Consider the following 25,929-nt stretch of genomic DNA (forward strand, 5'->3'; position numbering starts at 1 on the left):
ACAGATGGGAACAAATTCTCCATTACTCTATTCAAAATAAAAAAATAAAAACATTTGTATTTAGTTTTTTTTTTTTGTACATTTTTTTTTAAGGGGTACATTGTATAGATATATACAATTCAATGACCTTTCTAATATTGTAATGATACATATACAACATAATGACAGTATAAGCATTAAATGCTGGTTGCCAACCAGAGTCAGTCCAGACAAGGAAGGGACAAGACAAGTTCACCAGTGTATCATCTGAGTGACAGGTTCTCATACAGTTTTCCTTTTAAATATAGCCCACTAGGTAAAAATTGTCAAGAGGGAGTATTTATAGTGAGGTAGAATGAAAAAAGAAGAGAGGGGGTGGGAGACATAGTAAAAAGGGAGTACTAGGAAAGAGGGGGAGATGGGGTAGGGAGAGCATGGCGAAAAATATAAAGGTAATGTTAAACATGGTTGCTGTAGTCGATTTCTGTGGGGTACATTTAGTGTCTACCCATCAAGAGCTGCTTATATTCCTGAGAGTGTACACATTCTTTCCATTAATACCACATTTTGTGAAATTTTTTATCCCTCTGCTATAGTGTTGCTGTTAAATCTTCCATGTGGTGGATTTCTGCCATTTTGGAAATGCATAACTGCTTTAGTTTTAATTGAACTGCCTAAACCTTAACCCTTAACAGATAAACTAACTGCCTAGTGCCTGATCTCAATGCTATTCTATGCTGTGCTAGCAGCCCATTGAACCAAATTCTCACAGTAATGCCATGTAAATGTAAATATACCAATGTCTATCTTTTGCCACTGAAAGCCAGTGATCTCTACACTATATGCTCATACAAATGTTGAGAAAACATTATCAGATGTGGCACTCTGTAAAAAGAATGCATACATTTGAGATAATATTTGGTTAAGCTTCGTCTTCTGTATGCAGCCAGCTCAACCAGTCAGGCCTCAGCTAAGCCTTTTACAAACATAAAGAGCATGCAATATAACCCTGAATCGGTAAGGAAGGATTTGTAAAGAAAGAGCTACGATGAATTATATTTTGCATTACAGAGTGAAATTTATCTCATGTCTTCTTGTTCCCCTTGTTATTCTGATGTTACTAGTAAAATTGATCTAATAAGAAAATCAATAGCTTGTGTATTTTGTAATTCAATGACAAAAGCACAACTGCTGAAATTAAAGTTGACATTTTATTGATGTGCCTTATTAAGTAGGTGGATTATAATTTTGAAATTTCCAAAAGGATAACAAGTGCCTTATAAATAATTTGCATGTTTTTACTTATATTTGCTTAACTTCTGTTTTATTTATCACCAGGAAAGCCAGGTTTAAGCGTTCTAACAGTGTGACAGCAGGAGTGCAAGCTGACTTAGAGCTTGAAGGCTTCCCAGGACTAACTGTTCCCACTGAAGACAAGGGCCTGCAATTTGGCTGTTCATTTCAGCGTCATTCCTCTGAGCCCTCAGACACCAGCCAGCAGTATTCAGTGTATAAGACAGTGCACACACAGGGCCAGTGGGCATACAGAGAGGACTATCAAATGCAGTATGATACAGCAGAAGAAGCTCGTCAAGAATCCTGGATTGATAGAGCTACTCGCAGCCTACCAGACTCTGGAAGAGCATCTCCTTGTCATCGTGATGGGGAGTGGTTCATTAAGATGTTGCAAGCAGAAGTGGAAAGGATGGAAGGATGGTGTCAACAAATGGAGAGAGACGCAGAAGAATATGACATACCAGAGGAAAGTAAGTTCTGTTATATTGTTGTCCAAACACATATTGGAGAGTCACAGAGTATAAATTAATGTTGCAAGCACATACTCATTAGGAAGCCATGCAATATTCTAAAACCATTGGAATACCTAGTTTAACCATCTTATCTTGCTTAAAGTGGTTGCAAACCCTTACATGTACCCAGTAAAATGACTGGCCTCAGATGAACAAATCCTCCTACATTAGTTGTATCTGTTTATCTGCAGTCTTCTCCTCTCTACATCCATTCAAAGTTTAGAATTTATAAAGCTTGTTTGAGTTGTCAGAAATAAAGGGGTGGAAATCTGAAACTACACACTGCAGAGCTCAGCGAGGAAAGCACTGACAGCTGATTAGAGGGAAGAGACACACCCTCTTTCACACAACACACAGGAACAGAGCTGAGGCTACCAATCAGCTGGAGGTCCCTCCCCTGTAACATTTTTTCTCTTGGTTTCAGGAAAACATGTCAAAAGTGATTCATGCTGATAGCAGATGTACAAAGCAGTAGCCAGGAATGACACTAAGGGCTTAACATGCTTTTTTGATGTGTTTTCAGTGGTGCTTCAATGATGCTTCGATGATGCTTTGGTGATGCTTCAGTGGTGCATCAGTGATGCTTTTTTGAAGCTTTAATGAAGCTGGGCAGATTCCCTTTGTGTGTGTGGATATTTCATACTTGCAATTTCTCTAAAACAAAACAAAGCTAAAGCTAAATTAAAGCCCCTCAAAGCTTCGGGTGTTCAAGTGAGCTTTGTCATAGACTTCCATGGAGCCTTTGGATACGCTTTGAAGCACCACTAAAGCAACACAGGGTCTAATTTTTGAAGCAAAGTAAAGCAAACACAAGATGTAAGCAGGACTGTAAGCTAACCATTTTATTTAGTGGCAGGTGATTTGATGGCGTTCAGAGAGCTTTAAAAAAAATGTCTGATATTCATTTTTTGAAGCTAGTGTAAACAAGCCCTTAGTGCTCTTAGTTTAGACAAGTACACACTATAGAAGGAACTACTGTATTCATATTTCATGTCTGAGGCTTACAATCACTTCAATCATCAAGCCCAACTTGTGCTAAAACATTATATTTTATTTTGGAAAGAATAGGGAAGAGTTAGTTAGAAACTCTGTTGGGATTTATCGCTGTCTTGGTCCCCATTGAAAATAATCCCTTAACTTTCTTTTCTGGACAGAAAGTGATGGGCAAATTCTCAAGTCAGAACAGAGATTGCAACAAAACATTTATTTTTTCAGTAAAATGCGTAAGGTTTTGAACCTCTGTCAAGTATTTATTACATCTGTCTCTTCCTGTCTCAGTGATAACCACTTCTCCTATTTTTTCTCTTGCTGTCAAAGGAGCAGGGCATGTGGTAAATTCTTCCCAGTGGGGTCAAGGAAAGCAATACAAATCTGACATAACTGTTACCTTTTTCCAAGAATATCGAAAACTAAAAAAAAAAGATTTGACTGGAGTTAAAATTATTATGAAACTGCTAGGTCATTTATAATCTCTCTTCAAGGTGCCCACCAGGGCTCTCATAGACCAGTGCATGGGGGTGACCATCTTCTGGTCACCTCTGGGCACTTCTGTCTGTTTTTAGCAAGTAAAACTAAAGGGGGGGGGGAGTTGATGAGGATGTTGTAAAGATGCATGTTCTTTGTAGATTAGGAAACATACATATCTGTACTTTTACTTGCTTTGTGGTCTGCACAGCTGAAAAGTATAAAACAGACCACATGTTACATCCAATAGTTCATTCTTGAATTAATTTTGTAATCATGTGGCAGGATGAGGCTTTTACACCCTAAACTCCACTATTGTTGAAAAAAAAAAAAACATCCCCTCTGTGTAATCAATGTACATTTCAGACATTTTAACAAACTTTGTTGCAGAGTCATACCCTTTTTTTGTTCTACTATATCCTTTGGACACTGAATCTGAAGTGGAGGGACTGGTTCATTATAATCAGCTGGTGCACTTTCAGTGGAGAATTAACAAAGAGTGATGTAAGTACAAACTTGCACCATTCTTCTAAACTTGGAAAATGGAGCAGATGCTGCTCCTAATTAACTAAAGGGGGTTAAATAGGACTAATCTGCTCTGTATTCTATGCAATGTCTGTCACAGCTCAGAGCAGTAGCTGGAACTTGATAATCCAAATTCCTCTGTGTGAGTTTTCCCCTGACACAAACAGAGGTGTCTTGAACACCAACAGTGTAGAGAAGGCCATCAGGTTGCCATATTGCACTGAATTTTAGAGAAACTTAAACTCGCACTGAATTATACTAGATTAAATGTAAGGTAATGCACTGAAATATACGGCATTAAACTTGCAGTAATGCACTGAAATATACTGTGTTAAACGTTCACTAACGCACCAAGATATACTGCGTTGAACTTGCAGTAGCACATTGAACGATACTGCGTTAAGCCCAAGGTAATGCACTGATATATATGGCATTAAACTTGCAGTAATGCACTGAAACATACTGCGTTAAACGTGTATTAGAAATATACTGCATTAAACAACACGTAACGTACTGAAATATACAGCATTAAACCTACAGTAATGCACTGAAATATACTGCGTCAAATGGAAGGTAACACACTGAAATATACAGCATTAAATTTGAAGTAATGCACTGGAATATACTGTGTTAAATAGTCACTACACTAAATATGAAATAGCTGCTGTACACCATCAGTGATTCACTACACCAAACAAATAGAAAATTGCATATATAAATGATGCAGCGCTATTCTCATATAATCCGCTCCACTGTGCATACAATGTATCACATTAAATGAATCTGTGACTTGATAAAACAAAAATTGAAAAGTACAATAAACTAAACATATAATCAAAGTCTTTATAAGTCTTTATAATGTTTTTTCTTGATCATACATCACGGGACACAGGAGCTTCATTACATAGTGGGTTATATAGGCACCTCTGGTGATTGGACACTGGTTGACCCAATTAAAGAGAATTCCTCCCCTATATAACCCCTCCCATTAGGGAGGCACCTCAGTTTTTTCGCCAGTGTCTGGTCGATGGTCACGTAAAACTTAGCTCTATGCGGGTCCCGGCGAGGGCCGAAGGGCTACAACAAACCGGATCCATATCTCGGGCCGATATTTGTCCCAAGATGGTATGGTACCCGGGCCTCGTCTGCCGAAGACACAAGGTTTTGCCTGTAAGTCCTCTCCATTGGAAGACTGGACTCTGGGACAACCAGACTTGGGGTACTGTTTACTCAGGGCGCCCGTAAGTTTCTGGCAGAGTTTTTTACAAGGCCCAGGTAGGAGGATCTTTTCGTAAGAACCCCAGATACGCCTGAAGGTTGGCTAACAATACCCGCCGTGATGGGTGAAGGCTGGAATTGGTCTGAAATCAGCAATTCCTGCGGCGGGGAACAGGTATGGGAAGTCATCCTATATATTTAATATATGAATGGATTTCTTCATTGTGAGTAGTTGTATGTCTTACCTGGTTTCCACCACTTGAGGGAGTAAGAGCAAGCCTGATGCATACTTACATGCCTTTCAAACAAACACGCTCAGTGAAATGCCTGGTTCTCCCAGCTACTCACGTCTCCTTGCAGTCCCTGCCACAATAAAGGTAAAAGAGGGGTCCCACGCAGATCAGGGGGTCCCATGTCACTCCTTTTGGGTTCTCCTCCCCCCCCGGGTCCCGCGGTCCTCGTGCACGCGCGCGGGCGCGTGCACGCGCGCCGGGCGCGCTCCCGGCCTAATGGAGGAGGGGGGGGGGGTGTGGTTGCCAGCTGTGCACAATCAGGTGCTCTATGCTGCAGTGCAGGCGCCAAAACGGCCGTTTTAAAAGCCCAGAGCGTCAGGGGACTGTAAGGTGAGACACAGGAGCTGTGGGCTGTAAGCATCCGTGGGATTGGATCCAGGCGAACCTTAAGACACCTACTCGGCATCATATTGTGCAGTTAAGCTTATATTGATTTATTGTGAGACTTTAAGCACAAACAAAGTGATTGCATTTTACACTAGTAACTCTGCTTTGTAGCTCAGTACTATGTCTCCTCGTAAGAGGGTTTCAGGGGCAGGTAACAAAAGCACTGGCAGGTCACCGCCTAGGTCCAGGGGTTCCAAAAGTGCATGCAGATTACCATCCCCCTCTGCAAGAGTGGAGCCTGCATCTCAAGACGAGTCAGCGCCCCTTTCAGGCTTTGCAGCCTCTCCTAATGTCGCAGCCCCGGTCTATGTCACTGAGGACTCCCTGAGGGCTTCATTGGAGAGTTTTGAAGGGAGGATAATGAATTTTATTTCTGCTTCCCTAAAAGATAGCAGAAAAAGGGGTAGATCCCCTCCCTCTGCTGAAATCCCTCTCTCAGACAGTTGCTCTGAAAATGAGGAGAGATCCCTATCCTTGGAAAGGGATCATGAGCAGTTGGATCAGTCAGAGGATGAGGAGTTAGTCCCCTCCTCCCAGGCACTCAGAAAGCAGGTGCAGTATTACACTGAATTGGTGCGTACCACGTTCAGAAGGCCAGCTGCTGAAGTCGCTACATCCTCTGTCTCTTCCCTGGGAGTCAGGAAAGCCCCACAGACTGCTTGTTCCTTCCCAATTCATCCTTTAATGGCTGACTTGATGTATAAGGACTGGGGACATCCCGATAAACTGTTTACTCCTCCCAAGAGGTTTTCTATGTATTATCCCGTGGAGGAAAGTTTCACCAAGAAATGGGGGGCCCCATCTGTTGATGCGGCTATCTCTTGTGTGAATAAAAACCTAACTTGTCCTTTGGATAATGCGCAGGTATTTAAGGACCCAGCTGACAAAAGGCTGGAAACCTTATTAAAAGCCTCCTTTTCCATGGCCGGCGCTGTGGTGCAACCTACAGTCGCAGCCGTGGGGTTGTGTCAGTTCCTTAAGGAACAGGTTAAACAGATGTTTGAACTCCTTCCCAATGAGGAAGTAGAGAAATATGCAGAGATGCCTCACATCTTGTGTTTCATAATTGATGCGATTTTGGATTCTGTCCAACAAGCATCACGCTTGTCCCTCATGTTGGTACACATGCGTAGGGCTCTATGGCTAAAAAATTGGGCTGCTGAGATGTCATGCAAAAAGCATTTGACTGGGTTCCCGTTTAAAGGGGAACGGTTGTTTGGAGAGGAATTAGATAAATTCGTCCAAAATATTTCGGGAGGTAAATCTACACTCCTTCCAGCCAAGAAGAGTAAACGTCCTTCATTCAGGCGTACTCTCTCTCCCGAAGCATCAAGCTCTAAACAGTGGCGACGGCCTTCCCAGCCCTCCTCGGCTAGAAAGCCTCAGGGCCGAGCCCAGGGACAGAAAGGGACTTGGGGGCAGAAGCCTGCCAAGCAGACCTCCAAGACCTCCTTGTGAAGGGGCGCCCCCGCTCGGCCGAGTGGGGGGAAGGCTCCTGCAGTTTGCAGGCGCCTGGCGGGAAGAGATTCAGGACAGATGGGTGATCTCTTCAGTGTCTCTGGGCTACAGGCTAGAGTTCCAGGAGATTCCACCTTCCCGTTTTCTAAGGTCAAGGATCCCCAGGGATCCGATAAAGCAGAAACCGCTATTTCTGGCCTTAGATCAATTACTATCCCAGGGTGTGATAGTAGAAGTGAGCCCGAAAGATCAGGGTTCAGGGTTTTATTCGAATCTCTTCACCGTTCCAAAACCAAACGGAAGTGTCAGACCTATCTTGGATCTGAGAGACTTAAACCGGTTTCTACACATCCAGACCTTCCGGATGCAGTCAATACGCACTGTGGTCTCCTCCCTGCAAGGTGGAGAATTCATGGCATCAATAGATATCAAAGACGCATATCTCCATGTGCCAATATTTCCCGCACACCAGAAGTTTCTGAGGTTCGCGGTAGAGCAGCGCCATTTTCAATTTGTGGCCCTGCCGTTCGGCCTAGCCACGGCCCCCCGAGTCTTCACGAAGATTCTAGACCCGCTCTTAGCAATCTTAAGAGTTCAGGGCATAGCCGTCATGGCTTACCTAGACGACTTGCTTCTCGTAGAGAGAACTGCAACATGCTTAAGTCGCAGCGTCACCAAAACGCTAGAACATCTGGGCCGCCTAGGTTGGATTATAAACCTAGAAAAGTCGTCTTTACAACCGACCACCAGGTTGGAGTACCTGGGTCTGATTATCGACTCGGTTGTGCATGAGACTGTTGGGAAAGATGGTCGCCTCTTTCGAGGCTGTCCCATTTGCCCACTTCCACTCAAGGCCCCTGCAAAGATGCATCCTTGCGATTTGGAACAGGAAGCCCCAATCCCTGGATCTTCCTATGCGTTTATCCCCTTGGGCACGCAAAAGTCTTGTCTGGTGGTTACAGACCGAAAATTTGCTGAAGGGCAAAACCTTTCTTCCCCTCTCATGGAAGATTTTCACCACGGATGCCAGCCTGACAGGCTGGGGAGCCGTGTTGCAGGGAACATGCTCGCAGGGAAAATGGTCTGCGACCGAAAGTCTGCTGCCCATAAATATCTTGGAGATTCGGGCAGTTTACATGGCACTCAGAGAGTGGTCTCACAGACTGCGAGGTTTCCCAGTTCGGATCCAGTCCGACAATGCCACCGCAGTGGCTTACATCAATCACCAGGGCGGTACCAGAAGTCTGGTGGCCCAAAAAGAGGTGAATCGCATACTTGTCTGGGCAGAAGAGCATGTTCTGTGCCTCTCTGCAGTCTTCATCCCAGGAGTGGAGAATTGGCAGGCGGATTATCTCAGCCGCCAGCAGTTGTGCCCAGGAGAATGGGCTCTGCACCCCGATGTGTTTCAGGACATATGTTACAAGTGGGGCACTCCAGACGTGGATCTGTTTGCGTCCAGATTCAACAGGAAACTGGACAACTTTGTATCAAGGACAAGGGATGCACTTGCTCAGGGGTCAGATGCTCTGACAGTTCCCTGGGATCAGTACAATCTGATCTATGCCTTCCCTCCGAGCCCGCTGCTATCGAGGTTCCTGGGAAGGGTCAAGAGGGAGACGAAGCCGGTCCTTCTAGTGGCCTCGGCTTGGCCCAGGCGACCATGGTTCGCAGAAATCATGAAGTTGGCAGTGGGCAGGCCATGGACCCTCCCTCTCCGGCCAGATCTGCTCTCACAGGGTCCAATTTACCATCCTGCTTTACGCAGTCTGAATTTGACGGTCTGGCTGCTGAGACCCACATTTTGAAAGGCCGTGGTCTTTCGGGGCCAGTCCTTTCCACTCTGGTCAATGCCAGAAAACCGGCCTCCAGGCGTATCTATTACAAGATCTGGAGGACATATATTTCCTGGTGTGAACCCAGGAGATGGCATCCTAGAAGGTATGTCATTAGCAGAATCTTGGCCTTTCTCCAATCAGGCCTTGAAATGAATTTGGCCATAAGCACCATCAAGGTGCAGATTTCGGCCCTATCGGTCTTTTTTCAAAGATCGCTTGCATCACATTCCCTAGTACGGGCTTTTATCCAGGGGGCTATGCGGATGAAACCGCCAGTCAAACCTCCGGTATGCCCTTGGGATCTGAATTTGGTTCTCTCGGCCTTAGAAGCCCAACCATTTGAACCTCTGCATCTGGCTTCTTTAACTCTCCTGACAAAGAAGCTGGTGTTCCTGGTAGCCATATCCACGGCTAGAAGGGTATCAGAATTGGCAGCTCTTTCCTGTAAAGAGCCCTATTTAATTATCCATAAGGACCGAGTGGTCATGCGTCCCAACAGGTCCTTTCTACCTAAGGTAGTTTCAGGTTTCCACCTGAATCAGGATGTAATCCTACCATCCTTTTTTTCCAAATCCTCAGTCCACAGAGGAAGAATCCTTACACACTTTAGATGTGGTTAGAGCAATCAGTCTTTATCTTCAAGCAACTGCTCAGATAAGGAAAACTGACTGTTTATTTATTCTGCCAGAAGGCCCTAAAAGGGGTCAGGCAGCGTCAAAGTCCACTCTTTCAAGATGGATCAGACAGGTTATTTCTCAGGCCTATGACTTAAAGGGGAAGATTCCTCCTTTTCAGGTGAAAGCGCACTCTACTAGGGCTATAAGTGCTTCTTGGGCAGTGCATCACCAGGCCTCCCTGGCTCAGATCTGTAAGGCTGCGACTTGGTCATCAGTCCACACATTCACCAGATTCTATCAGGTGGATGTCAGAGGGCAAGAGGATATCGCCTTCGGGCGCAGTGTACTGCAGGCTGCAGTTTAGGTCCTCAGGTCCCTGGCGGTCTAGAATTATGATCTGTGTCTCCCTCCCCTCAACCTGAGCATTGCTATGGGACATCCCACTATGTAATGAAGCCCCCATGTCTCCCGTGATGTATGATCAAGAAAATAGGATTTTTATATACAGCTTACCTGTAAAATCCTTTTCTTGAGAGTACATCACGGGACACAGGGCTCCCGCCCCTCTTGGGTTTTACGTGGTTTCTTATTGCTTTGCTACAAAACTGAGGTGCCTCCCTAATGGGAGGGGTTATATAGGGGAGGAATTCTCTTTAATTGGGTCAACCAGTGTCCAATCACCAGAGGTGCCTATATAACCCACTATGTAATGAAGCTCCTGTGTCCCGTGATGTACTCTCAAGAAAAGGATTTTACAGGTAAGCTGTATATAAAAATCCTATTTTAATCCACTACTGTGCTCCTCAACAATCTTCTCATAGAAAGCAAACAAATGTTTCCACCACCAGGTGAATTGTGCTCTCACCTCACCCTATTAATCACAGGCTTTTCTTTCTTACAACTCCAGCCAATACCTCAGGGATAGATATCTCCTCTCTTATCCTTGGATATGGTTTTCCTCTCTCAAAAGCTTTTCACATGGACCCCATGAAATAGAAAGGCAACTGCATAGTGCTTTTTGTATAAATAATTTATTAAAATATCCCCATAAGATTGCATTTACAAGAAGTTAAATAAAAAACAGCATCTCTTAATATCTCGCTCGTGAGCTCACCACACCACTCAGGCTCTCAGTAATCACGTAACGATCCAGGGCTGGGCTCCTCCCTCCTAGAATACAGCACTTGTACAGGGCCATCTGAAGTTTGCTAATGAACATCTGAATGATTCAGAGGAGAACTGGGTGAAAGTGTTGTGGTCAGATGAGACCAAAATCGACTTCTTTGGCATCAACTCAAATCAACATTTTTGGAGGAGGAGGAATGCTGCCTATGACCCCAAGAACACCATCCCCACCATCAAACATGGAGGTGCAAACATTATGCTTTGGAGTTATTTTTTTGCTAGGGGGACAGGACAAATTCAACGCATGAAAGTGATTATGGATGGGGACATGTACTGTCAAATCTTGGGTAAGAACCTTCTTCCCCCAGGGCATTGAAAATGGATCGTGGATGGATATTCCAGCATGATAATAAACCAAAAAGCACGGCCAATGCAACAAAGGAGGGGCTCAAGAAGAAGCACATTATGGACCTGGAGTGGCCTAGCCAATCTCTAGACCTTAATCCCATAGAAAATAAGTGGAGGGAGCTGAAGGTTTGCGTTATCAAACGTCATCCTCAAAATCTTAAAGACTTGGAGAGGATTTGCAAAGAGAAGTGTGACAAAATCCCTCCTGAGATTTGTGAAAAAACCTGGTGGCCAACTACAAGAAACGTCTGACCTCTGTGGTTGCCAACAAGGGTTTTGCCAAGTACTAAGTCATGTTTTGCGAAGGGGTCAAATACTTATTTCACTCAATAAAATGCAAATCAATTTATAACTTTTTTTAAATGCAGTTTTCAGGATATTTTTGTTGTTGTTCTGTCTCTCACTGTTAAAATAAACCTATCATTAAAATGATAGACTGATCATTTCTTTGTCAGAGGGCAAACGTACAAAGTCAGCAGTAGATCAAATACTTTTTTCCCCTCACTGTATATTAATTCATCTGGTGAGTGTATGCTTTTGGTGGAGGCTCACGTGTGGAGACTGGTTTTAGGCACTTGGTGTTACCCTCTGGGATCATATTGTGCTTTATTATTTACTGCCTCTGGTAAGCAGATACAGTATCTCACAAAAGTGAGTACACCCCTCACATTTTTGTAAATATTTTATTATATCTTTTCAAGTGACAACACTGAAGAAATGACACTTTGCTACAATGTAAAGTAGTGAGTGTACAGTTTGTATAACAGTGTAAATTTGCTGTCTCCTCAAAATAACTAAACACACAGCCATTAATGTCTAAACCACTGGCAACAAAAATGATTACATCCCTAAGTGAAAATGTCCAAATTGGGCCCAATTAGCAATTTTCCCTCCCTGGTGTCATGTGACTCATTAGTGTTACAAGGTCTCAGGTAGGAATGGGGAGAAAATGTGTTAAATTTGGTACTTGTACATCGCTCTAAGGCAGTTTCTCTTAAATGTGTTAAATTTGGTGTTATCGCTCTCACTCTCTCATACTGGTCACTGGAATTTCAACATGGCACCTCATGGCAAAGAACTCTCTGAAGATCTGAAAAAAAAGTTTTGTTGCTCTACATAAAGATGGCCTGGGCTATAAGAAGATTGCCCTAAAACTTCAGCGCGGTGGATAAGACCATAAAGCAGTTTAACAGGACAGGTTCCACTCAGAACATGTCTTGCCATGGTCGACCAAAGAAGTTGAGTGCATGTGCTCAGAGAGAACCATGAATGTACCGTAGCATACTGAAGCAGAGCATGATCACTTCCCTTCAAAGAGTGGGCCACAGGGCAGTATTCCAACATAACGACCCCAAACATGCCTCCAAGACGACCACTGCCTTGCTAAAGAAGCTGAGGGTAAAGGTAATGGACTGGCCAAGCATGTCTCCAGACTTAATCCAGACTTAAACCCTATTGAGCATCTGTGGAGCATCCTCAAATGTGTGGAAGGTGGAGGAGCGCAAGGTCTCTAATATCCACCAGCTCCGTGATGTCATCACGGAGGAGTGGAAGCGGACTCCAATGGCAACCTGGTGAACTTCATGCACAAGAGGATTAAGGTAGTGCTGAAAAAGATATTGGTGGCCACACAAAATATTTACACTTTGGGCCCAAATTGGACATTTTCACTTAGGGGTGTACTCACTTTTGTTGTCAGCAGTTTAGACATTAATGGCTGTGTGTTGAGTTATTTTGAGGGTACAGCAAATGTACACCATTATACAAGCTTAACACTCACTACTTTACATTGTAGCAAAGTGTAATTTCTTCAGTGTTGTCACATGAAAAGATATAATAAAATATTTACAAAAAATTTAAGGGGTGTACTCACTTTTGAGAGATACTGTAAGTCTACTTTCAATTGCATACTTGTTTCCAGGACTCACCAGCATCTCATTCAAGAACTTTTTGCGATAGAAATTTTGCTTGTTCCTGTACAGCTGCACATTTCTTGAGTATACTGTCTACAAGGGTTGTATGGTTGCCTCGGGTGCTAACTTCTAAAACTGATTGAAGCACTCGCTATATATATCTATTTTCTTTTTTGCATAAACAATTTATTTTTAGTTTAGTTTTGCAGATAATACAAAAGGTAAAGGGGTTCCATGGACGCTACATAATCATATGAATGATAATAACAGTATTATTTAAACAAGGAGATGAAAATAAAAATTTTATTCAGGGATCCTCATGGAACCTGTTAAGCATAGGCAGCAAATGGGAACGTAGTACCTAATATCTAATAGGTAACTTGAATAATTCCAACTCCATCTATCCATGACAAAAGAAGAGAAAAAAAAGAGAGAGGGGGGATAGGTTGAGGGGAAGGGCAAATAACGGCAAAGGAAAGGGGGTAAGGACATCACCAACTGCCCTCTCCACCATCCATTGATTAGAACATTAAGGTGCGTCCTGCCATTAGCGAGACTCAGGGTTGACCCTCAGGATCTGGGGTTATAAGGCCCCTATACAAAATCAGGTTGCCTCTTATGTGAGTTCCTGATATAGCTGGGAGTTTTTAAAGGTCGTCCAGGCTTCCCATGTATCAGTAAATTTAGAGCTTTTATCTATCTCATTTATCTAATGAAAAATAGATCAGCTCCTCCATCTCCGCAATACGGTAATTTGATGGAGCCATTTGGTCACTGAAGGTGGGGATGTGGACCTCCAATGAACAGGTACACACATCCTAGCAGCATTAACCATGTGCATAGCAATCGATTTGTAGTACCTTTTTTAGGGATTTTAGACAGGTTTAGACGATACTGTGCCAGGGAGTACTCTAGCGGCAGAGAGGACACCTTCATTATCACATCATGTACCTTATGCCAGAAGGGCTGGAGTGACAGGCAGCCTCACCAAATATGAAAACGAGCCTGTCTCTTTGCCACATCACCAGCATTGATCCGAAACTGAAGATGAGAATTTATGAATCAGGTCTGGAGTTCTATACCAGCGTGTTTTAAGTTTATAGATATTTTTCTGTACAGAGACATTCAAGGATCCTTTCTGAATATAGAAATTAATACGATCCTAACCTTCCTCATCTATCTCTGTTCCCAGTGCAGATTCCCAGTTGGCATGATCAGAATGTAGAATTGTTGATGTTTCCCCAAACAATGAAGCATAAAGCGCCGAGATAACATGGTTCTGCGGGGTCGAGCAAGAGCATTATGACTTCAGAACTGTAGGGGTACTTGGTAAAGCCTTCTCTGTGGGAAGAGTCATCTAAAAAGTGTTTAAGTTGGATATAGGACCAAAACGGAAACGAGTCCGTATTGGAAAGATACTCAAGTTTGGTTTGTCAGATAAACTGGCCTCTACAGAGAAAGTGTTTGGCTAGAATCTCTGGATATGGCCATTCTGTCTTCACAAAGGCCTGGATAAGCCCAGGGGAAAATCTGGGTTGTCCTTGACTGGAGTGATGGGGCAAAATTTATTAGAGACTGCATGCATTGAACAAGCCCTATTAAATGCGTGAAAAGTGGGTCCGATAAGGGAATGTGTCAAAGCGGAAGAAGGCACATGTTCCCTCTGATGCCAAGGGACATAGCATAAATCAGAATTCAAGACCAGATTCTCTAGGATCGTCCAGTCTTTACGTTGGATATGTACTTTCCAGTCAACTATTCGCGTGAGATGAACCGTGCAGTAATATCGCTGTATATCAGGGAGGCCAATTCCTCCACAGGCTTTAGACAGCATTAGCTTTGTTCAACTTATCCTAGCAGGTTTATTACGCCAAAGGAAGGTCCTATATATGGACTTGCACAGCCCAAAAAATGAGAGCGGCAAGAGTATTGGTAATGTTTGGATTGATACAGCAGACGTGGAAGAATTGTCATCTTAACCACTTTCAGACCGGACCATTTTGCTGGTAAATGACCAGAGGTCTTTTTACACTTTGGCACTGCGCTGCTTTAACTGGTAATTGCGCGGTCATGCAATGTTGTACCCAAACAAAATTTGCGTCCTTTTCTTCCCACAAATAGAGCTTTCTTTTGATGGTATTTGATTGCCTCTGCGATTTTTATTTTTTGCGATATAAACGTAAAAAGACCGCAAATTTTGAAAAAAAATGATATTTTCTACTTTTTGTTATTAGAAAAATCCAATAAACTCAATTTTAGTCATACATTTAGGCCAAAATGTATTCAGCCACATGTCTTTGGTAAAAAAAAAGTCAATAATTGTATATTTATTGGTTTGCGCAAAAGTTGTCACATCTACAAACTAAGGTACGTTTTCTGGAATTTACGCAGCTTTTAGTTTACGACTGCCTATCTCATTTCTTGAGGTGCTAAAATGACAGGGCAGTACAAAACCCCCCCAAATGACCCCATTTTGGAAAGTAGACCCCCTAAGGAAATTGATAAGAGGCATGTTGAGCCCATTGAATATTTTATTTTTTTGCCTCAAGCGATTGAATAATGACAAAAAAAAAATTTTTTTTTTTTTTTTACACAAAGTTGTCACTAAATGATATATTGCTCACACATGCTATGGGCGTATGTGAAATGACACCCCAAAATAAATTCTGCTGCTTCTCCTGAGTACGGGGATACCACATATGTGGGACTTTTTGGGAGCCTAGCCGCGTACAGGGCCCCGAAAACCAAGCACCGCCTTCAGGCTTTCTAAGGGCGTAAATTTTTGATTTCACGCCTCACTACCTATTACAGTTTTGAAGGCCATAAAATGCCAAGATGGCACAAAACCCCCACAAATGACCCCATTTTAGAAAGTAGACACCCCAAGCTATTTGCTGAGAGGCATGTTGAGTCCATGGAATATTTTATATTTTGCCACAAGTTGCGGGAAAATTACAAACTTTTTTTTTTTATTTTTTTTTTTCACAAAGTTGTCACTAAATGATATATTGCTCATGCATGCCATGGGCATATGTGAAATGACACCCCAAAATAAATTCTGCTGCTTCTCCTGAGTACGGGGATACCACATATGTGGGACTTTTTGGGAGCCTAGCCGCGTACGGGGCCCCGAAAACCAAGCACCGCCTTCAGGCTTTCTAAGGGCGTAATTTTTTGAGTTCACTTCTCACTACCTATTACAGTTTTGAAGGCCATAAAATGCCAAGATGGCACAAAACCCCCACAAATGACCCCATTTTAGAAAGTAGACACCCCAAGCTATTTGCTGAGAGGCATGTTGAGTCCATGGAATATTTTATATTTTGCCACAAGTTGCGGGAAAATTACAAACTTTTTTTTTTTTTCACAAAGTTGTCACTAAATGATATATTGCTCACGCATGCCATGGGCATATGTGAAATGACACCCCAAAATAAATTCTGCTGCTTCTCCTGAGTACGGGGATACCACATATGTGGGACTTTTTGGGAGCCTAGCCGCGTACGGGGCCCCAAAAACCAAGCACCGCCTTCAGGCTTTCTAAGGGCGTTACAGTTTTGAAGGCCATAAAATGCCAAGATGGCACAAACCCCCCCCCCCAAATGACCCCATTTTAGAAAGTAGACACCCCTAAATTTAGGGGTACACTAGTGAGACTAGGTAATAAATGGCGGGTGCCCTGAAACTATAAAAAAATAACTAACCAACCAGCGTCACCTGTAACAGTTATATGGTGATCACTGGTGAAAGGGTTAACTAGGGGGCAATCAGGGGGCTTTATGCGGTAGTATATGGGGGTCCCTGGCGCTATAAAAAGCTGCGGCGAACCTAAATACCTACCTGCCTAACTAGCGTCACCTGTGACACTAATACAGCGATCAGAAAAACGATCGCTTATTAGGCTGGGTTCACACTGGAGCGATGCGGGAACGCCACGAATGCGCGGCGGGTTCCCGCATCGCATGCCTCCCGGCGGCAGTTCACACTGCCCTATGCGAACTGCTGGGAGTGTCAGTGAAATGTTAATGACACCCCCAGATCAGTTCGCATATCGCAGTGCGATCTGCAAACTTGGATCGCATGGTGTGAACACCCATGCGATCCGATTCTGCTGCGGACCAAAAAAAGGGTCCCGTGCGAGTTTGCGGCGGGTGCGGCGGGTGCGACACGAATTCAGCCATACTATCTGTATAGCTGAACTCGAATCGCACAGAGATCGGATGTGATTTGCACTGCAGTGCGGTGCGAATCACATCCGTTCTCATAAACCGCTGCAATGTGAACCCAGCCTTAGTGACACTGGCGACGGGGGGTGATCACGGGGTTAAACCTTTATTGGGGGGGTTAGGGGGGTACCTTAGAACTAAAGGGGGCTAACCCTAACTGCCCTAACAGTTATTAGTCACAAATGACACCTGCCGGGTGATCAGGGGGTTAAACCTTTATTAGGTAATAAATGGCGGGTGCCCTGAAACTATAAAAAAATAACTAACCAACCAGCGTCACCTGTAACAGTTATATGGTGATCACTGGTGAAAGGGTTAACTAGGGGGCAATCAGGGGGCTTTATGCGGTAGTATATGGGGGTCCCTAGCGCTATAAAAAGCTGCGGCGAACCTAAATACCTACCTGCCTAACTAGCGTCACCTGTGACACTAATACGGCGATCAGAAAAATGATCGCTTATTAGGCTGGGTTCACACTGGAGCGATGCGGAAACGCCGCGAATCCGCGGCGGGTTCCCGCATCGCATGCCTCCCGGCGGCAGTTCACACTGCCCTATGCGAACTGCTGGGAGTGTCAGTGAAATGTTACTGACACCCCCAGATCAGTTCGCATATCGCAGTGCGATCTGCAAACTCGGATCGCATGGTGTGAACACCCATGCGATCCGATTCTGCTGCGGGCCAAAAAAAGGGTCCCGTGCGAATTTGCGGCGGGTGCGGCGGGTGTGGCGGGTGCGGCGGGTGCGGCGAATGGCTGAACTCGAATCGCACAGAGATCGGATGTGATTTGCACTGCAGTGCGGTGCGAATCACATTCGTTCTCATAAACCGCTGCAATGTGAACCCAGCCTTAGTGACACTGGCGACGGGGGGTGATCACGGGGTTAAACCTTTATTGGGGGGGTTAGGGGGGTACATTAGAACTAAAGGGGGCTAACCCTAACTGCCCTAACAGTTATTACAGTCACAAATGACACCAATGCAAAAAAAAAAAAAAAAAAAAAAAAAATGACATTGGTGTCACTGTGACTGGGGGGGCAGGGGTAATTGGGGGGGTGATCGGGGGGTAAAGGGGGGGTGTGAGTGTGCCTGGCATGTTCTACTGTGTGTGGGATGTGTTGGTGCAACTCACTGATCCGCTCTCCTCCGTGTCGGAACGAAAAATACCGACACGGAGGAGAGAATACATCACTTCCTCTCCTGTGTTTACATTACAGGAGAGGAAGTGATGTCACCGGGGATTTCCATTCGTCGGGAGCGATCGCGAGGGGGTGGCCATGAATGAATGGCCGTCCCCTCGTCCGGGATCGCTCCCGAACGAAAACCGACCGCCGCAGGCACCGGGCGGGGGCCCGATCGGGCCCCCGACCCGCGGGAGGCAAATCACGTACATGTACGTGCTTATGCCTGCCCGTGCCATTCTGCCGACGTACATCGGCGTGAGGCGGTCGGCAAGTGGTTAAGAATGGATGTTATGGAAGGTCCTATATATGGACTTGCACAGCCCAAAAAATTAGAGCGGCAAGAGTATTGGTAATGTTTGGATTGATACAGCAGATGTGGAAGAATTGTCATCTTAAGAATGGATGTTCGCCAAAACCAGGAGATAGTGGACTTGTCTCACTTCTGAATATCTGAATATATACTCTGCAGTTCAGCCAAAATGTTTCTACTTTAAAGCTCTGAGAGATCAGTAGGGAGTTGGATAACCAGGTACTGAATCGCATCCACTTTTCACCAAAAGGAGAAGTTAAAGTTGACATTGGTTGGCCAGAGCTGAGGGTAAGGACACATTTAATGCAAATGATTTAGTATAGTTGATTTTTTAATTTGACCGTAATTAAAAGTGTTTCAGGACTTGCAAAAGGTTGGGTAAAGGCGCTTTAGCTGAGAGGAGAGAAATAGGAGACCATCGTCCACAAAAGCCAGTCTTGAATTCCCGCTCACACACCCATATGCCCTTGATATCTGGGTTGGCCTGAATACAGTGGAGGAGTGGTTCAGGCTTGAGGATATAGAGCAGGGGAGAGAGGGGGTATCCCTGTCTGGTTCCCTTACGGATGGAGAAGGCATCCGACAAGTGGCCATTAACTTTGACTTTAGCTCTAGGGTTAGCATATAGTGACAGGAAAAAGACCCGCATATGAGGTCTAAGCCATATTGAGCTCTGTCCACTCTGTCGAATGCCTTCTCTGCATCCATTGCCAGGAAAAAATCCTCCTGTTGGGTGTAAGTAAGCCAATGAGGCAAATTCAACACTTTGAGTGTGTTGTCCCTGGCTTCCCTTCCAGGAACAAATCCCACCTAGTCTAGGCCAATGCAGGCAGGCATGTGGTAGGATAAATGTGTTGCCAAGATTTTGGCAAAGAGCTTCATGTGCACGTTAAGAAGGGAGATCGGATGGCAGTTAGCGACATTAGTGGGGTCTTTCCTTTCCTTGGGAATAACCAATACATACGTTTCCAGTAGCCTTTCTGATCAGCAGGAATTTGTGCGAGGCAAATTGAAAGCTCTAAGAAAGCTTGGTGCTAGTAGGTCTGAAAAGCTCTTATAATAAAGGGCAGTAAAGCTGTCTGGGCCTGGGCTCTTGCCTAGTTTTGTGGCTTTATGTGCCCCCACAAATTCCTCCGATGACAAGGGAGCCTCCAGAGCTTGGGAGTCAGCAACTGACAATGCAAAAGGACTATTGAATTAGGGCAGAACGCTTAGTAGACAAGGCGGGATCCAAGTTCCAGGACTGGAGATTGTATAAATCACTATAAAACTGTTGGAACTGATGGGCAATGTCTTCGTTTTTAGAATGGGTCTTACCTGAAGCGTCTACAATGTAGTGGATCGTGTAAGCTATCTTGCATGGCTGAGTAGCCCTGGCCAGTAGTCTGCCAATATTATTGTTTGGAAAAATTGAGTTACCTTTTAAATAAAGCCTAAATCCAATTTATAATCATATCTCTCTGTTAATTTTCATAAGAAATTGGATTCTTGTACCCATAAACTAACAGTTACATAAAAAGACAGTGGGGGTTATTTACGAAAGACAAATCCACTTTGCACTACAAGTGCACTTGGAAGTGTAGTCACTGTAAATCCGAGGGGGACATGCAAGGAAAATAAAAAACAGCATTTTAGCTTGCACATGATTGGATGATAAAATTAGCAGAGCTTCCCCTCATTTCAGATCAACCCCTCAGATTTACAACGACTGCACTTGTAATGCAAAGTGGATTTGCATTTCGTAAATTACCCCCAGTGATTGTTTTTCAATGAATCTGGGTAAAGGACACTCAGTGGCACTAAAATGATGCTTGGGTTAGGCAAATAGACTGTTGATTTAGCAAGCGAAGTTGTACTTCGCAAGGAAATTTGCCTCTAAACTTCATGAATTAGATGCAGTTTAATTTTGCAAAGAATACCCAATCACTCGGGTAAAAAAAAACAATATGATTTTGCTTGTACGTGAAGGAAGTCATCACAGTATTACACCATTCACTAAGCTTTGATGCAAAGTCCTTTCCAAAGTACAACTTCCCTTGCAAAGGAACAGCCTATTTGTCTTTAGTAAATGAGTCCTCTTGACTTCCACACATTTACCTGCTGACGCTAGCTTGTAAACCAATATTCACATCCATGGCTGAGAACTGCCCTCGGTGCTGGGTTCCTTACATGTTAATGCAAAATATTCAGAAAGAAGTTCTGCAGATCTTTTAGGATACAATATTTGTCGTTGAAAATAGTGGCACCTCCTGCTGTTGGTATATGTTGAAAGTACTACATCTACACAATGCCTTATATCTCTTATAGAGACTGTTCTTATCATCACTGTGATTTTCACAATGACATTTTCAGTGTGCCCAGGGTTTCTGCAGGCTACACCATGATCAGGGATCCATTAGTAATTATGATTTATGCCACTCAAAAATTTTCTTTTCATGTAGAACCAAGTATATTGGCGTCTTTAAAAATACTAAATACTTACGATGATTAACATAAATTCTATATGTGATCTGTATATGACAAGAGTGTTCCATATTCTGAAAAGGTCAAAACATGAATTTTTTTAAACATTTATTAGCAGAGCTTTTCATTTGCATATCAAAGCAGCAAGTGGCTATATAAGGAATCTCAAAGGGTTGCTTTAAACTAGATGTCAAATGCTGTGTGTTCATTTTTACGTGACTGTGAATGCATCAAACTGTCCCATTTTTTGCCCCAGGTCAGTCAATTAGCTTGTTGAATGTTTGCAGAAGTGTTAATATGTGAAATTGAAGTGTGTTAGCCTACAGTCTATGGTAATTACATTTCCATATGACATAATCCTTAATTATTCACATAGGAGGTTTCTTACTGTGGAAAATTGGTTGTTCCTTGTATCCTATGACTAAACACTGACCCTTTAGTGTTTAAGTCGCTCGGAAAGGTAGACAATAGTACCTATTATTTAGGTATCCTTTTAAGTTAGCTGTGGCTTATCTGTTTTTTAAATGTAATTTATTTGTTTTCCTTTGTGGTTTTTCTTGATTCTAGCTGTTTGGTCTGAGCTGACATTTGCCCCTGTCCCTATCAGTGAAGGTAGACTCTCAAACCCAGCATGCTCAACCAGTGTATTATCCCAGTCAGCATACCATCAACATGTGCGTGAATTGCCTTGGTCACATTTACTACCTTTAGCGCCTCTGCTTACTTTCTAATCCACCTCTCCTTTTTGTTTTAAAGTTCCTGCCCCATCCCTGTATTAATAAAAGGAAATGAAAAAAGTGGATTGTGGGACTTTAAATGAGGCATGGATATGTGTTTGAAATGATCTAGGATACCTAAAATTTTATTAATTGTCACTGTCCCTGCGGGGAAAATCTGTATACCCATAGAAAGTTGCTAATCAATCCAATAAATTAAATACAAATACTAAATAGTAGGTATATATATATATATATATATATATATATATATATATATATATATATATATATATATATAAATGTATCATAATATATAATACATGGGTCATGCAACAAGAAGCATAATGAATTGTAGTAATAATCATGTTGACATATTTAATGTATATAATGGATAGACATAATTGGTATAAGCAATCACAATTAAAAAAATGTATGGATATACAGAGCAGGTGAACATGGTTATCCTAATAAATATAACTATAAATGAATAAAAGAAATTAGTGATTGTAGCAAACTTGACTTGGCATCCCTGAGTATGGACTCTACGCATTTCATGGCGATTTCAGCCAATCATCAGGAGTCGGATGCATCAAAAATCGCTAAATAAAGAGATGAAATAAATAAGTAAATAGGTGGGTCACAGTCTCAAATGAAAAATCATTGCTTTCAAAAAGAGAGCACGCCACATGCTCGGCATCTTGTTGATGCTGGTTTGTGTGGTAGTGCTTTTTCCATCTAGCAAGGCTATATGGACGGGATGGACTACAGCTGTGGTCTCTGCACCTCGGGTGGGTATCCACTCTGTCCAATTGCATGACGTTGGTGGTGACACGCCCCATGTCTGTGGATACAAAGGCAGGGTCAAGCCAGCAGCTCACTTCACACATTCCATCAGGAGGAGAGGTTCTATGGGCTCTGATCTACACTCTAGGTAATTAGGAGGTCATATTTAAGGATCAATCTAGACACATGCTTGCATAACACTCAGACTTTTGTATATATAGGCTATTTAACACTTTTTTTTTATCACTCACTACATTTATTTCATTTCATCATATATACACCCACTTATTTGTAATATGTTTCTCATCACCTAGTCACTTTTTGATAGGTGTTTAAGCCTAGGTGGTTAGTGTTGTTTTTTGCAACCCCCTTCACTTCACACACTTTTTCTAACACATAATTTGTTTTTGTTTTTTCACTTAAAACGTCATCATTCATCATGGTTAGCTTTTATCATCCAATTTTTACTTTACTATATTCATTTCATTTATTTACTCTTTTAGATTCTGATCTGCGGCCCATATGTGCATACCTCATACTCTGGCACTGTGATGTGGCTGTTCGCTTCTCCCGTTGGCCGCTTTTTCCCACTGCCCCTTCTCCATTCCTCCATGTTCCTTGGAGAGCTATGGCTTAGGGTGAAGGGGATGTGTCCCCGCCTCAACCCCGGGGGAGACGGCTCATTCAGTGCCACCATCCTATTCCATCCTTGGGTCTGTTGGGTTATTCATCTGAACGTGGCCAAAGGTAATGCATTCACATTTAACACCTGCTATCTTTTTGAAAGCAATTATTTTTCATTTGAGACTGTGACCCACATATTTACTTATTTATTTCATCTCTTTATTTAGCGATTTTTGATGCATCCCACTCCTGATGATTGGCTGAAATTGCCATGAAACGCGTAGAGTCCATACTCAGGGATGCCAAGTCAAGTTTGCTACAATCATGAATTTATTTTATTCATTTATAGTTATATTTATTAGGATAACCATGTTCACCTGCTCTGTATATCCATTACATTTTTTAATTGTGATTTCTTATACCAATTATGTTCATCCATTATATATTATATACATTAAATATGTCAACATGATTATTACTATATTATATATATATACCTACTATTTAGTATTTGTATTTCATTTATTGGATTGATTAGCAACTTTCTATGGGTATGCAGATTTTCCCCGCAGGGACAGTTGCAATTAATTAAATTTTAGGTATCCTAGACCATTTCAAACACATATCCATGCCTCATTTAAAGTCCCACAATCCACTTTTTTCATGTGTGGTTATGTGTTTACAGTAACTGACACTTAGCAGATACATCACCAACAGTGGAGAATATATATTTCCTGTCATCTTTCAAAAGACAGTAGTTACATAGTTAGTCAGTCACAATCCTATACACACAAACCTATACACATAGTTGATCCAGAGGAAAGCGAAAAAACCCCAGCAAAGCATGATACAATTTGGCAATTGGATATTCCCGGGATCAACTTTACCTATTAATGTTAGCACCCAGTTATATTATGTACATTTGATAAAGAATCCAGGTCTTTCTTAAAGCAATCTACTGATCTGGTCAGAACCACCTCTCGAGGAAGTCTATGCCACATTTTCACAGCTCTTGCAAAGCTTGGTGTATTCTGCAAAGACTGAAATGGTACTTTTAATCCCAGGCCCTATATAATTTATAAATATATTAAAAAGTAAGGGTCCCAACACTGAACCTTGGGGTACACCACTGATAAGCTCAGACCATTCAGAGTATGAATAATTAACTCCTTCCCACTGAGTGTATGCACATATGCGGCCTCGGCTTTAATGAGTTATAATCGGATGATGCCTGCAGCTCCAGGTACTGTTTTTTTAGAGTATGTGATCAGCTCTTTAGGGATAACAACTGATGTGGTTAAAAGCCGTTCAGCTGTTATACCGGAGGACCGAGAGGTGAGGCCCCCCCTTCCTGCCACCTTCCATCGCTCTTCCCGGGCCTCCCATCCCACCTGGAGACCCGAGACATGATCTGGCACTTCTGCCGGCTAGAGTAAGACTGGAACGAAGACGGAAACTACTTCATTCCAGTCCTCTTTCTGTAAACACGGAAGCAACTTCATGACGTTACTTCCAGTTTACTCGGCTGCCAATCCCTTAGGGTCCTATTGCAACAAGGGGTTTGCTGCAGCATCGTATCCTCAGATCGAGATCCTGCAGCAAACCCCTATGCGGCCGTATCGTCGCAATAGGACCCTAAGGGGTTGGCTTGTAAAATCAGAATTTAGGGGTGAGCAGAAGGTGTCTAGAATGACATTCCTTGGGAGCAAAGGGAAGGGTTGTTTCCCTTGTTTAAAATGCATACAATGCAAGCTGCTCCTCAAGGGTGATCATTTTATACACCCCACATGCGGTGATAAAATTACTATTAATGGTTTTTACACTTGCCAATCCTCCTATGTTGTCTACATCCTCATGTGCCCTTGTGGGTTATTATATGTTGGGGAGACAAACAGAAAATAAAGGATAGGATAGCACAACATCGCAGTACGATCCGACTGAAACAGCCTAGTCTGAATTCTGATTCTGAATGTTCCTAATTATGTTGATTGGGGTTTTTGGGTTAGACACCTGTGAGACACTCGCTTGAGTGTTGTGTATATGTGGTAGTTTGAGTTAGTGTGTTACACAAGCCAGAGATAGCCTGATGAAGAGTAATGATCACTCGTAACTGTACAGTGGCAGCTGCTGTTTATAGCATGTAAAGATTCCACGAAAGAAGTAAAAGAAGAATTTGCATCGAAGTACGTGTCCCATTGTTTTATTTATATATATATATAGTATCTCACAAAATTGAGTACACCCCTCACATTTTTGTAAATATTTTATTATATCTTCTCATGTGACAACACTGAAGTAATTACACTTTGCTACAATGTAAACTAGTGAGTGTTACAGCTTGTATAACAGTGTAAATTTGCTGTTCCCTCAAAATAACTCAACACGCAGCCATTAATGTCTAAACCGCTGGCAACAAAAGTGAGTACACCCCTAAGTAAAAATGTCCAAATTGAGTCCAATCAGCCATTTTCCCTCCCCGGCCTCATGTGACTTGTTAGTGTTACAAGGTCTCATGTGTAAATGGGGAGCAGGTGTGTTAAATTTGGTGTTATCACGCTCACTCTCTCATACTATTCACTGAAAGTTCAAC

General features: G+C 42.8%; 1 protein-coding gene across 7 annotated transcripts in view; it reads left to right on the forward strand.

Moving 5' to 3' along the window:
- Positions 1 to 25,929, forward strand: part of DLGAP3 (DLG associated protein 3) — a 655,676-nt gene that overhangs the window by 580,988 nt on the left and 48,759 nt on the right. For all 7 annotated transcript variants that reach the window (XM_077481746.1, XM_077481739.1, XM_077481741.1 and 4 more), the window contains one exon: positions 1,318 to 1,745. In XM_077481746.1, the coding sequence (XP_077337872.1) occupies positions 1,318 to 1,745 (428 nt within the window). The remainder of the gene's footprint in view (positions 1 to 1,317; positions 1,746 to 25,929) is intronic.

Source organism: Lithobates pipiens, unplaced genomic scaffold, assembly GCF_037356315.1.
Source record: "Lithobates pipiens isolate NorthernLeopardFrog02 unplaced genomic scaffold, aLitPip1_a1.2 Scaffold_16, whole genome shotgun sequence".
Lineage (NCBI taxonomy): Eukaryota > Metazoa > Chordata > Amphibia > Anura > Ranidae > Lithobates > Lithobates pipiens.